Source organism: Vanessa atalanta, chromosome 20, assembly GCF_905147765.1.
Source record: "Vanessa atalanta chromosome 20, ilVanAtal1.2, whole genome shotgun sequence".
NCBI classification, from domain to species: domain Eukaryota; kingdom Metazoa; phylum Arthropoda; class Insecta; order Lepidoptera; family Nymphalidae; genus Vanessa; species Vanessa atalanta.
The window spans coordinates 2547104-2561934 of NC_061890.1; the positions used below are offsets into that span (position 1 = coordinate 2547104).

Consider the following 14831-nt stretch of genomic DNA (forward strand, 5'->3'; position numbering starts at 1 on the left):
TATATATATAGAAAGCTCGTTTCAATTCCAATCATCCCTTAAAATAAAATCGATTACTAAATCAAAAAAGATCAATCAAACCGCACGTCGTGAACCGCCGGTAAAGCTGCGGTCACACGTGTGGGATAGAGTACAAGCACGTGTATATTAATTCGAATTTGTTATATTTTACTGGTGCAGCCGAAGCTTTACCGGGTATCAGGTGGCCTTGACACAACGGTGTAACCGCGAGGGTTGTTATCCAATGAGCTCACGAAATTCTTAGCATTATATGTTTTAAACGAAAAATTTGAATAACAGCCACATTCTCAATTTTCTCATATGTTTATTTTTTTTTTTAATATTTAGTAACTAGTATCTAAAAAATACTTAACATTTCTTCAAACTCAATTACGTTTTTGACTTGGCCTGGGACTTGAATCCAGGACCTCTGGGTAGTCCTATAATCTAATATAAGCTACGTATGTATTCCATGCGATTTGCTAATTGCTCGGCTATATTGTGCAATATTAATAATACTCGATTAATATATCTTTATTTTAAATACAATAATTCACTTAACAACGTAAATAAACTTTAATTTTACATCCAAAGATCCAATAACGGCTTCGACGTTCAAAACGTTTTTTTTTAGCCAATCAGTAATGAATATCACACATTGCTAAAGCTCTCGACCAATGAAATCAACTCGACGGCAAATGTTATTTATGTATGTTCAATATATTTATTTGATATTTTGTTTGTTTCAGATTCATTGATGGATACATCAAGAACCAACTTAAAAAATAATATATAAAATAAAAAATAAAAAACATTTCGTAATTAAAAACAAATTTAAAAAATAAAAAATATAACAATATTCGAAAAAGGAATTAGTTCTAAATTTTTAATTAATTGTAATATACATATAAAAATGTTTCGCTACTGGGTCGGTATTTTGTGTGGCGTTTATTTGGCGGGACAATGTAATGCAAATTACTGCCGGGACGCGAACCTGTGCTGTCCCGGGCGGGATAGCTCGTGCGTGGTACAAAAGGCCCATCAGAACGCGATAATAGAGGACTTGACGGATAAACCGTGTTATTGTGACCACGCTTGCTTGAAATTGGGTGATTGCTGTCCCGACTTTAGAGAGACTTGTGGAGGTATGTATATGTTTTTGAAATAACTGTTTTACATAGTATGTTGCATGTAATTAAAACATAGGATCTAAATATTCTTAACAAGAAATGCTTAAAGCGCTTACGACGGAGTAAATATATGAATAAAGGACGAGACGTTTTTGTAATGTTTGACTTAAAAATCTATTATTTCAATATCTATACATAATAAAATTGGAGTGTCTGTTTGTAATATTAAAATAATCCATTTTTACAAAATTCATATTTATGTATACACGGTACATATACCAAAATATTTTTTTTTTACAATTTTTGTCTGTCTAATTGTTACGGCTAATCTCTGGAACGGCTGAACCGATTTCGATAGGATTTTCACTGACAGATAGCGGATGTAATAAGGAGTGACTTAGGCTACTTTTATTTTAGAATTATATATAGAATAAAATATCCAAATAACTTAAATTCAAACAACGCGCACGAAGTCAAGGGCACAGCTAGTAAGTACAAAACTGATACTCTTTACATAGTTATAATACTGTTAAACTTTTTGTAAAACAACAATTGTATTTGTAAAATTATAAATCAGTTAATAGAATACGGTTCGAGTGATTTTGACATTTTGAGTTTTGAAGACCCAATAGTGCAATGGCCTTTTGTGATATTGACGTATCTATATAAATAATTTGGAAGACCCGATCGAGACCTATCTACAATTATATATTGATTAAAAATAATGATTTTTAGTCGACAAAATATATCCGCAAAGTTCGTGTAATCGAGATATATTCCGGTGCGTTCAGTAAGTGTGTTCCAAACAATATTTTCGTGCAGGGACACGGTAGTTAGTATATTTATACTTGTTTAAGTTTTCATCTACTATATAATAATTTAACGGGGTTGTATTTTAATATGTTATCATTGTTAATCGGGTCATCTCCAGCTTAAAAACACCTTTATTCCATCAAAACCGCGATTTTAATAAATCATTTCGAGCGTCGTAATGACTACATTACGACAGCTGCGTTCCGTCGGGGCGCTCCGTAACCCCTGTTTTAATATTGTTGAACATCCGTAACTTAAGTATGAATAATGAATATTTTTTATGAAATACTAGTTTATAATCGCGGCTTTGTCCACATGCCATGTCTCATGTCGCAGGTGTTAAGTACCCTTTGAACTTTTCTTTTTCGTAAGAGAAAGAGAAGCCAGACAGAATGGAATGACGAAACGTAACGCGTTACGTAACGCGGTTCACCCTCCCATAAGAAGTTGTCACTTCAACAATTGAAATACCATTTCTCTAACTTATGTTTGCCTGGAAGAGATAAATTTTTTAGCGATAAATACGCCTGGTGTGTATGTCTTGAACGTGACTTATGTTTATTGGCGTGTTTGGATTTTTTATTCGATTTTGAAAATAACGAAATAATTATTTACGCTGGTCTAATGTAAACCACATTGGATGATGGTTGAATAAGCATGTGGATACACGTGGTAGCCCGTCTGTAGGTACCACCCACTCATAACATATTGTGCCGCCAAACGGCAATACAAAGTATTGTTGTATTTTGGTTTAAATGTCAAGTTAGTCTTATTACACAAACAAGAGACATAATATGTAATCAGTCCCTGCGGTTAGTGGCAGATTTAAGATCTAATGGATGGTTAATATGGTTTCCTGTGCCTGGTATTATCACGTGCATTTGTGTTTGACAGTCTACTTGCCGACTTGAAATAAAATTAGGTAAACGCATTGGCTTCTATAATGATTTAAAAATTACTCTCTTTACGAGCATAACTGAGTTGGGACATAAAAATGAAATTAATTTTTACTTTTTATACTCTCGTATGCATTGTGTGAGGTTATAAAATCGTAATCCTCATATACAGGGCTCCTTTATCCGACGGCTTATTTCCATGATCTGCCGATACATGGGGGATTATTTTATTGAGTAAAAGAACATGAAATGTTTTTTTATGGTATAGGATGATGGAGTACCTTGTCACCATCGCGTGTTTGAATTCGCAATGCGTATTTGTGCAATTCAATAATAATATTCTGCGTTTGCTGGTATTCCTTGATAATGGACGCTGTGGACAATTTCGGTCAGGACATCATCAGATTTTAAATATGTATGACTGTTACGGAAGTTATAATGGAACCGCGTTGGTTAGACAGCACGTACTCCTACGACGTGTAATTTTAATAACGTATTTTATTTAAGAATGAGATTATTTGTAATACGGCTTGAGAGTTTTTAATAGAATTATTTCAAATAAATTGTACCATCCTCTGTTGTCATTGGACGTCCGGTAGGCGCGAAACATCGAAATTGATGATTAAATAGAAAACCAAGAAATGTTTATTAATATATTTTCTAGATAGAATGTTGCACTACAAAAGAATTAAACAAACGTCCCAACTATATTGTCTTGGTGTGTGTGTCAGGTACTTGACACTCGCCAAACGTCATACGAAATTACTAGTGTGCGTGTACTTAGTTTTCGATGCGTTCTCAATTTTGATAGCGCGTAAAACTTGAGACGCAAGGAGTCGCGTGAATAAGCTGGTCTGGTGTAAAACAATTTCTGCTATACATAACCGTTCGTAGTATTCCTCTCCCTAATGGCTGAGATTTTTCAGACGCCTTTCATAAGGCTTCCCCCGTCCGGATTTTTAATAAAGTCTTTAAGCTGTCTGTCAGTTGTCATATTAAAATGATATTTCTTAACTCTGTTACACTTTGTACTTTTAATCAAATAATTTAATATTCCCACCATTTTGTATATTATATTATCATTAGTTTTTGCGATTTTACCAGATTACCAAGGTTAAGTTTACTAATGAGTTTCTTGCCGGTTCTTCTCAGTAGAATCAACATTCCGAACAGGTGTTAGCTTCACTTAATATAGTTTGTTAAATGACGATTCAAAAGTACTTGTAAAAGCCTACTTGAATAAAGTATATTTTGATTATATATAATAATTTTTAATACCTAGATGTTAAGTTTTAGACAACCCTGTCTATTAAGGTACCACCCACTCATCAGATATTATACCGCTAAACAGCAATGCTTCGTATTGTGTGTTCCGGCTTTAAGGGTGAGCCAGTGTAACTACAGGTAGCGCATTGGTGTGCTGTAAGGAATGGGTATTATTTTTTTAAGTGCCAATGTCTATGAACTCTTACCATCATCAGCCATCATCATCATTCGCCAGTCCACCTACAAATTAAACAAATAAAAAAAATTAAAGTGATAACACTTTTAACGTATGAACAAAAAGACCCTTCTTACACCACCGGCTATCTGATTTTGTTAATCACCTTCACTATAAAGTTCCATGCGTTCTATCTGCCTTCGTTTTATTTATTTTATGTTATTTTGGGTAAACAAATAGAACTTAAAGATATTAGAAAAAAACAACTTGTAAACCAATCAAGTTTCCATCAATCCAACACCAATTAGACGCAAGAAGTGTTATGGGAGACAAAAATTTAAACAATCAATTACCAAGACAAAAAGAAATTAATATCAGTGATTAAAAACGTAACAACAATAATTAGACAAGACAATTTAACACGTATGGTTGTAACAATGACAATGTCGCTGTGAGACATATTAACCATTCCTTACATCGGCAATACGCCACCTACCTCGGGAACTAAGATGTTATGTCGCTTGTGCCTGTAGTTAAATTTAATAACTTAAAAGGGAACATGTTGATACACATATCTATAGCTTAAAAAAAAAACATATTCCACGAACGATGGAAGAAATTATCTTCGGAATATTTATTTTTTGTACGAGGCAAATCTAAAAGAGCATGTCTTCGCTTTCAATGTTTTTAATCTGAGGTGGGCCATACCCAATTATATTTGGAGATTCTAGGAGTGCACTCTACGTCAATACCAGTGTCGGGGAGCTCCCGTCGAGATATCAGAGCAGTACTCAGTGTAGGAAGGAATTTGCGCCTTATAAAGTTTTAGGCGACAAGCCGATGAAGAACTGCTTCGTCTTTCACACCAAACCCTTTAGAGGCCAATTTGGCGTAACCTTTCAATTGGTGATGTTTTTACAGTAATCATTTATATTTTAATAATAAATACAAAGAAATATTGAGACGTCTTAATTTAATTAACGTAATGATAATTTTTTTGGATTGTGAATTGTCACATCATGAGAAGGAAAGAGCCGAGATGGCGCAGTGGTTAGAACACGTGCATTTTAACTAGATAATTGCGGGTTCAAATCTAGACAAGCACTACTGAATTTTCATGAGCTTAGTTTATGTTTACAATTAATATCGTTCTAGGCGGTTAATAGAAACCTCGTGAACAAACCGGCATGTGTTTAATTTTAATGAAATTCTGACACATGCTTATCCACCAACCCACAATAGAACAACGTAGTGGAGTAGGTTCCGAAGCTCCTCAAAAGGGAGAGAAGACCTTAGCCTAGCAGTGAGAAATTTATAGGCTTTACTTTAGACAAAGTTTCGATACACAATTTTTTAATTAATAACTTTTCCGGCGCTAAAAAAATATTTCCCAGGACTACTCCACTACCTCTGATTGGCTCTAGTATATAAATCCAGGACGGCATCTATTTTCTTATCGAACGAGCCAAGAAAACAGACTGGTCAGCATTGCAATTCTGTAAGAATCACTTCAAATCTCGTGAAATGTATATAACCGACTTACAGTGATACGCTATTTTGGTACGTATGGCTTAAAAATTTAATAATTATGCAGCCAAAGACGCATATCACATTTTGACATGCTTGTGTTCTTTTTTTGTTCGTTTATTCTTACAGAATACTCCGTAATACTTCAATCTAGTGAAATGACGATGTATTACATTTATGTGAAAATATTTCTTACGATTCAAAATTCTAACTCATCCGTAGGAGTATCCGCAGGAGGCAACATTTTAAACCGTCCTAACGCTTTATTAAAATACCTACGTTTCCTTTACAATAAAAAAAAAAATTACTTTGATAATTTTAAATTCTACATTTTATAAATACAACTGAATATGAATGTACGCAAAAACATTTTACCCTTTCAAGCGATTTTTAATATAATGCCGATATTTTTTATTGTTTCTTTTTTTAAAGTCAGAAATTTCTTTTGAAGTAAATAAAGTGAAGAAAATTTATCGCACTATTATTTACAGAATTCGAAGCATCCGTTTTTCTATTTCGTTTGGACCTTTTCACCCTTATGGCGTCTGGTTTGCGAACCCCATTACGCGCCAGTTCAATTTAAAACACAATTTGTTAGTCCATTTTACCCCGACCTCCTATTACTTATATAAAAGATTTATCGCTCACATATGCAGGTTGGATTATAAAAGACGCGTTTTTTTGATAAAATTACATACTATTTTTTTTCATAATACACGTATATATATATTGGCAAATTGCCTAATGTGGTCACCATTGGCTATAAATATTGGAGTCGATATGCCTAATGCCGCAAAATGGCATTGGCGTAACTTTTATCTTTACATTAAATTTTTTACATTAGCAGCCTGTAAATTTCCTACTGCTGGTCTAAGGCCTCCTGTCTCTTTGAGGAGAATGTTAGGAGCATATTCCATCAAGCTGCTCCAATGTGGGTTGGTGGAATACACATGTGGCAGAATTTCGTTGAAATTAGCTACATGCAGGTTTCCTCATGATGTTTTCCTTCACTACCGAGCACGAGATGATTTATAAAGACAAATTAAGCACATGAAAATTCAGTGGTGCTTGCCTGGGTTTGAACTCGAAATCATCGGTTAAGATGCACGCGTTCTAACCACTGGGCCATCTCGACTCACTCTTATCTTGGATTTATATAATTTTCCTTACAAATGTGCGGAAGCGTATGTATTCCAATTTTGAAAGAATTAGTATTCCGTATTGATATAAAAGGATATTAGTACAAAATTCGTTTGTACTAAGCCACTTTATAAATCTATTAATTCACATAAAAGCATTTTATATTACTGACATTTTCAGGCAACTTCAATCGCTTTTCATTAAAAATTTCATTTAATTTCTTTAATGACTTATTAGCAGCGGTACAAAGTATCGAGAAAATGTCACTTAAGATAAATAAGTCCCGAAGGAGATTGATCGGAACGATCAAGATTGCAAAATCAATTTACAATTTTATTCTCTACTACATACCCATGCTTCACGTGGATACAATAAGTTTCTATATATAAAACTTTTATATAAGAATACGAACATAATCAAAATCCGGTTATCGAGTTGAAATTTTTGACTTTTCTCTACTGTTTGCATACTTACATATAGAAGTTCCTCTTAGTCACTCTATTTATTGATGAGAACCGCATTAAATTCCGTTGCGAGGTTTTAAAGATATAAGCACACAGACGGCGGGAAGCGACTTTGTACTATACCGTATAGACATAAGAAACATATTCCTATGTTTTATGTTATACTTTAATTGTGACGTATTTGTATTTCTTTCAACCTATTACCACGGGTTAGATCCGACAATTGCCGGTTAACACCAGGGAAATAACTTGGCTTTAATGTACTTGAATTTGTTTATTCATCTTTTGTACCAAATTTTATCTACCCATAAAACCAGAGTGATAAGAACTCCGAGACCGTCTCGACAGGATTTTCCAAACAATGGACATTTACTGGTAGTTCATTTACCGGGTTTTTAAGTTTTTTTTAACAACATTGTTGACAACAATGATATGATATCATATAGTCGTTTGACTGCCTCGATTGTCTAGTCCGATAAAATGTCACTGAATTTCTGGACTCAGTAACAGTGGTAGTTAGTTGCCAATTTGGATAGTTAAGCGTCAATAGTGCAATGGTTTACGGACCGCCTAGCAATGTAAAACGTCGCAGGATCGATTCTGACCCCTTGGGCTATTGTCGTCCTCACTCCTAACACAAGTTAAGAGACGAGCTTAAAAGGAGGGGGTAAATAGGAATATTGGTAATTCCTCAATTAATTTGGGGCATTGCTAGTATTCTTTTTTTAAAAAAGAAAGGAAATGCAGCAAAAAGGCAGTCGGTCCTGTGCCTGAACTCTTCTGGTCGTGTAATTGCCATCATATTATGAGGGTAAGAGAATAGCGAGTGTACTTTTGCACCCCCACTTGTGCTTTATAGTTATGTAATAGACTGGTCTCCCTTTAGGAACCATCAAGAAAAGAGCGTACTTATTCCGTAAAGGCCGGCAACCTGCAAGCCCCCCTGTGTTGCAGATGTCCATGGGCAGTTGTAATCACTTTCCATCAGACGAGCCTCCTGCTCGTTTGCCCCCTATAACATAAAAAAAGGTTGGGTGTCGTGGCTGAAATCGGTCAGGACGACATTGTGAGCTCTTGTCCATTTGTTCATTAAGAAATGATGGGCAAAATAATATGCTACTAAAACCGGTATAATGTTTGAATTGAAAACATTATATTATTATAATCTTGATACATATGTCGAACTTATACGAAGTTTATAAAGCAATTTAGATTAAGGTTCCGTAATCCGTATTAAAGTTATACTTCCAAAGGGACATCTTTGTGAGCACAATGGTTAAAAACCGATATGTTTTTGAAAGAACTTTTCGAAATAAACTTGATCTAAAGACCCCTGGATGGAATGTAAAAAATATCCTTAACAAATTGGGGCGGTATCCCATACAAAAGTTTGTTTTTTTTGTATTTCTATATTCAAACTTTGCATTGAAATTTCTATTCAGCGGTAACCTTCCTATTTGGAGGAACTCCATTGACTTTCTCATTATAGACACATACTATATAACTTTATGTACCATATATATTATACATAAACTAATAAAGTACATATAACCGGTCATGTACAAACCTAATAATTAAATCTTAATTGTATCCTAAATATTTAATTACACATTTTAACTGCTTACGAGCGTTTATGCTGGATTGGCCGCTGTCACGGGTTTTTCTAAAAAACTGTGAGCCAAATATTTATCGGTAACTTAAACAAAAGTCTCTCAGTAATAGAATCTATTAAAAAAAATCCTAAATAAACATTACTGATATTCGACATTTTATTCGTTAAAAATGCATTTTTTCAAAAGTGTTTTATGAATACTTTTTTTTACATATGAAAATGAGTTGTGAGTTATTTCCGTAAACATCACAAAAAATAACAGATTGTCTCGAGTAGAATGTATTTATAAAAAATATATATTATTATACCTACTCCTATATTTTTTTTAAAAAAAAAAAAAGCTAAATGTATAAAATAAAGCCTCAAACTTCGTGTTCGTGTTGTCACGTTTTCATATCTTAATTTTTATTAAGAAGAAATCAAATCAAATTCCTTTATTGAAAAGAGCAGTATTACACTTATATAGGTACGTTTTTATTATTAGAAAATACCCTGACGTGAGTAGAACAGGCGAAAAAAACGTAGCGGTGAAAAGTATGAAACAAAAAAATATTCTCATATCGTATTTTTATATACAAAATACTCTTCAATATTAATCATTAATAAAAACTATATATTTAAATATAGTTAATACACATTCATAGTGAGAGTCCAGAGGTATATTCATAGCCGTGATCGCTAGCCACTTAGGCCTTAAGTTAAGCTATTGTTCACTAACTAATGTTAGAATGTATTATTTGCTACGTTCGTTTCGACACTGTCGGGTAAAATAAGACTTAAATTATATAAAATTAATTAACTTTTTAAATTTGTTAATTAATTAAATTTGCATTTATAATTGCAAAAAGACTATTTTTAATAAACTTCTTGTCTTGAATATAATGTTAATTAAACGTCGTTATTAATATCGTCTTATAATAACTAAATAGAGAATTAATTGAAACCGGGTAAAAAAACTCTACATCAACAGTTGCAGCCCAATGGCCCCTTTGCACTTCATTCATTCCTTTTTGTAACCTAGATTCAAGAACATCTCTGGGGGCGAGGGTAGCCAATTTATCAAACAACCTTACAAATACTAGTCAAGAACTTAATATTATTTATTCAAGTAGATTTTATCAGCATTATGAAAATTATAGGATTAATTAAAAACTTTAATGATTAAATGTAAATTTACACACTTGTATCTCACAGTCCCAAAACTTTAGTGCTAATAATGCCATACAGCTTGAATTAGTAATTACAAATCCAATGAATATTCAATGAATAGTCACAAAAGTCACAATATAATAATCAAAAATCACAATAAGTCACTTAACACTAAGCAGTTCCAATGCAGGTACTGTCGGTTAATTTTAACTAAGAAACCGAACTGAGCATGGCCATTCTTCGCCCACACTCTGCACAGCGTGCGCACTTATGTTTCGCTTCCGTTAATAAACAAAAAATTTAACAAAAAAAAAAAACACTATTCCAAAACAAATTAATATGCCCTAAAAAGTAAAAAAATAATTGCGTTTTCTTCTACAACGTAATAATAAATTTATGTACTTTTTCTACTCAATAAATATGTAGGTACGATCTATGACTTTACCACGCAAGAAGGTAGGTAGATAAAGTGGGTAGACTTTAAATCTAACTCCACATATATCTATGAATAACAAACAACGATCAAAATACTTTTTAGAGTTCTCTTAAGTAAAATGAAATGAAAAATGTTAGACTACTTAAAAGTCGATTTAAGCTAATATAATGTAGTTACAGTTAGTTTTGGAGTCACTGTCAGCCAAGTAACACTACAATGTACGTAGCAAAAATAATACAACAGACAATATCTGCGACGTTGAAGACGTTCTCCTTTTTGAAGTCGGTTAATAATATGTATACCATATTTAACATTGTCTGTATTAATGACAAATAATATCAGTGCTAGTTCATGAATGCGTATATATATATATATATATATATATATGTCTTAATTTACGGTTACTCTTTGTCTAACAGTGCACTTAGAGGCGGTTACATATTAAGAAACGAAGGTGTTTGCGCCATGAATACAGCTGATTCATCTCCGATACTTCTGACACGCATGTTTCTTCGTGGCGTTTCCATCACAAGATGCATTACATATTTACAACCTTAAAACTCAAAATGCTGACATTAAACTTTCATGTTTATTATCCTCACTCCCTTCCCTGGTAATATCACCTACAGCCTGATAAACTAGAATATATAAGGCAACTGAATAATCTTTGACGTCATATATTTCGATTACAATACGTTTTTTTTCGGTGAGATGTTTTTTATACCGTAAAGCTAAAAAAAATGTATTTGTCACAATTGCTGCTTTTTAGCCGAATACGAATATTTTTTTAAATCTATCGAATATTGGTACACTATCGATCATGAGACGAAGGTTAGAAATGAGATTCAAATCTTAGATCGTTCGTACCAGTAAAATGTTTTGGGGTATTTATGTCAAAGAAATTTTAGTAAACAGTGTGGAGTTTTGTTGCAGAATCTTACATTCGTGCCTCGGTATGTAAACTCTGGGTCTGTTTGTGTTAGCACTGAATCCTTACGTCCCGCGAGAGTGAGGGAATGTAGAGCACAAGAGAGGGTAAACAGTGTTTTAGAAATACACGTATGCACTAAAATCTCGACTCGACTGCCTCGCCCTAGAGAGTTGCAGTCCTATATTTAAATTAAAACTAATTTTGACTTTTTATTGATGAAATCTTAGAAGTAGCATGAATTGACAATAGTTACGGACGTGTGCCTGAGATCGTCTCGTGTCCATTTGACCATAAGTGTAAAGAGCTTAAACTTGTGTTTGCGCATAACCTTTTGCACAATATCCTGTGCAGCCAGTACCTCTTGGGAGTAAATACTCTTACCAAAATCGTTTAAGAAGACATAATAATGTCTCCTGTTTAGTTTTGCTTTGCCAATGCTCTGACCGAAATTCGTCCACTAAAACTTCACAACACAATAGTTATATGGTATAAAAAAGATGTCAATTTTCAAACTTGAAGTTAAACGTTGCAAAGGAAAATTAAATATCTCATTTTCTCTCGATTAGAATTTCTTTTCTCGTGTAGAAAAATAGATTGTATCACAATGAGGAGTAAACACGTACTGTATACTTTGACTTAGCGTTTTAATTATCATCAGGAAATGAGTCATTAACAATTTTTAATGACTTTTTTTAATGACAGCGCCATAATACCAGAGATCTCATTCATAATTTATTAGAACATTCCTTTGATATAAATTTTCATACGACAGAAGGCGAAGCTTTAAAGCGAGACTATTTTTATTTAACCGTTGTATGGGCAGGTCAAATCTGCTATCTATCTTAAAGTTGGTCCACTCTGATTCAGCTTCTGACATTAAAATCTGATCAAAAAAAAAAAATATATCATAGTACTTTTTTCTACATGCTGTATCATTTTTGATCTTGACGGTGAAGTGTTGATAGAACTTAAAGCTGTTGGTCCTTCGCCTGAACATTCTTCCGCCGTGTCCGATTGCCAGTGGATTATAATCGTGACGAAATATACCGCCAATCTGTGTCTGCGCACACACTCGAGGAAAATATCTTTATTTATTATTTTATTTTTTCTCTTTAACTTCATTTATATTAATTAAAAGTTAGTTTATCTTTAGTTGCTTATATAACACATGATTTTATGGAGGAGTGGGTTCCACTGACACGAATATGTATCAAGCTCACTAGAGAGACCCAACCTTAAATATGCTATGTATACTGTGGTAAAGAGTAAATAATATATATATATATATATATATATAGCAACGGTGTGGATAGCTGTTTACTATATGTTTCCTTTTATTAATATATAGCAAAGAAATATATGATATATGTATGTATTGACCATGCACCCACAAGGGAGTAGAGAGCAAGGATGGAGATTGAGTATGATGGAAATAAGACGTCATGCTGCGCGCCAATCAATTTTTCAAATAAAAAAGATTTTCTTGCACGCAAAATCGAATAAATCTTATTTTGAAATCATGTTTTTATTTACTATTGCTCTCCCCCAATCAAGCTCGTCTTGTACCCTTCTCAGCCTCCTCTCTTACTCAATCCTCCGTTTATTATGGCTTCTAGCTAAAGTCCAATTTTATTTCAGAAAATCGTATGAATTTTCAAAATAGATTACAGACTCTAATAGAAGCTTTTAGCTCTAACAAGTGCATTCATACAGCGCTACGTTGAAAATATCCAATATTTTTTACAAAACATAAATTTTTCATGTCGTATGTCATGTAGCTTAAACGACTTTTGTGACTTTCGACTTATCTTGTTAATAATATAGATTTCACTATTCACTTATCACGCGCCCCACCGGGCTTAAGAACTCTTAGTAGTTCATAATATATTAAGTATATGTACCAAAAAATGCATATTAGATTAGATGTTTGAAGTTTATTGATTAAAAAATAATTAATTTATCGCGGACGTCGTTCGTCCTTCGTCATCGTGTGAAGATATTTGCATACATGAACAGCCTGTAAATGTTCCACTGTTGGGCTAAGGCCTCCTCTCTTTTTAAGGAGAAGGTTTCCTCACGTTGTTTTCCTTCGCCAAGCACGAGATGAATTATAAATACAAATTAAGCACATGAATATTCAATGGTGCTTGCCTGGGCTTGAACCCGCAATTATCGGTTAAGTTTATAGCATATATAGCAAAGATATATAATAAATCTGATCGAAATAGTTAATATATAATTCAAATTATTCTCCTCTTGGCACATTACAATAACATCGATCAGATTACAAATGACATAAAACAAAGCACGGATCAAATAAAGTATGAGGAAAACTAAAAAAATTAATAATACTAATTAATAATAAAAAAAAAAAAATCTCAAACAAATTAGCGGTTGAAATTCGTTGACAGATATTTAAATAGCTTGTTACTTACAAATGCATGCGGAATGAGTTGTATTTTTGAGTGAGGAAAAATTTTAACAAGCATCATTAGAATACACTACGCGCCCTTTAGAAAAGCGTACAATTTTTTTGAATAGTACGACTCACTGAGCAATCCCCAGTCGCATACAATTTTCAGCTACATTCAGAGGAATATGAACTACAATGTAAAAGTACAATAATAATGTTCTTTATTTCATTTAAAATAGTATCAGTTTTAACAGTTCTTAATATTTAACATAAAGTAACGCCTGTATATATACCGCTGCTTGGGAAGATCTATCCTATTGAGGATAATTTGGACCTTATACTACCAAACTGATCCAATCAAAACGAAAATCAAAATATTCTTCATTAAAGTAATAGGGCTAATAAATGCAATTTTGAATCGTCATGTTACGGGGTTGAATTAAATGTAAGGGTGTGTTACCCGTCCCCAGAAATAGGCCACCTAATAGTAAGTGGTACCACCTAGAGAAATTAGTGTTGGAAGAAATATTAAGCATTCCTTATATGGATAATGCGACAGCAACTGGCAGCTAAGATGTTATGACACTTGTGTCTGTATTTAAACTGGCTTACTCCTCGCTCGAATATAACTAAAGCGAGTACTACTCAACGAGATTACTTGATTATAATTATTTGTGTACCAGCTGTGTTTCTGACGTGTTGTAATAAAGAGACAAGACAAGAATATCATCTGAAAAGCCATTTATGTCCGTGAATAACTCTTTTGTTGCGCCAGGTCTTGTTAAGTGAGGTATCCGTAAATTGTTAATTTGTCAGCTTTTGTTTAAATATATTTCAGTAGATATGATTATTTCTTCATAATGATAAAGTTTCTTGGAA

At 33.3% G+C, this 14831-nt stretch overlaps 1 protein-coding gene across 2 annotated transcripts in view; it reads left to right on the plus strand.

Annotated features, from left to right (window-relative positions):
• Positions 1 to 871: 871 nt before the first annotated feature.
• Positions 872 to 14831, plus strand: part of LOC125072079 (somatomedin-B and thrombospondin type-1 domain-containing protein) — a 57145-nt gene continuing 43185 nt past the window's right edge. For both annotated transcript variants that reach the window (XM_047682588.1, XM_047682587.1), the window contains exon 1: positions 872 to 1145. In XM_047682588.1, the coding sequence (XP_047538544.1) occupies positions 914 to 1145 (232 nt within the window). In that variant the 5' untranslated portion in view covers positions 872 to 913. The remainder of the gene's footprint in view (positions 1146 to 14831) is intronic.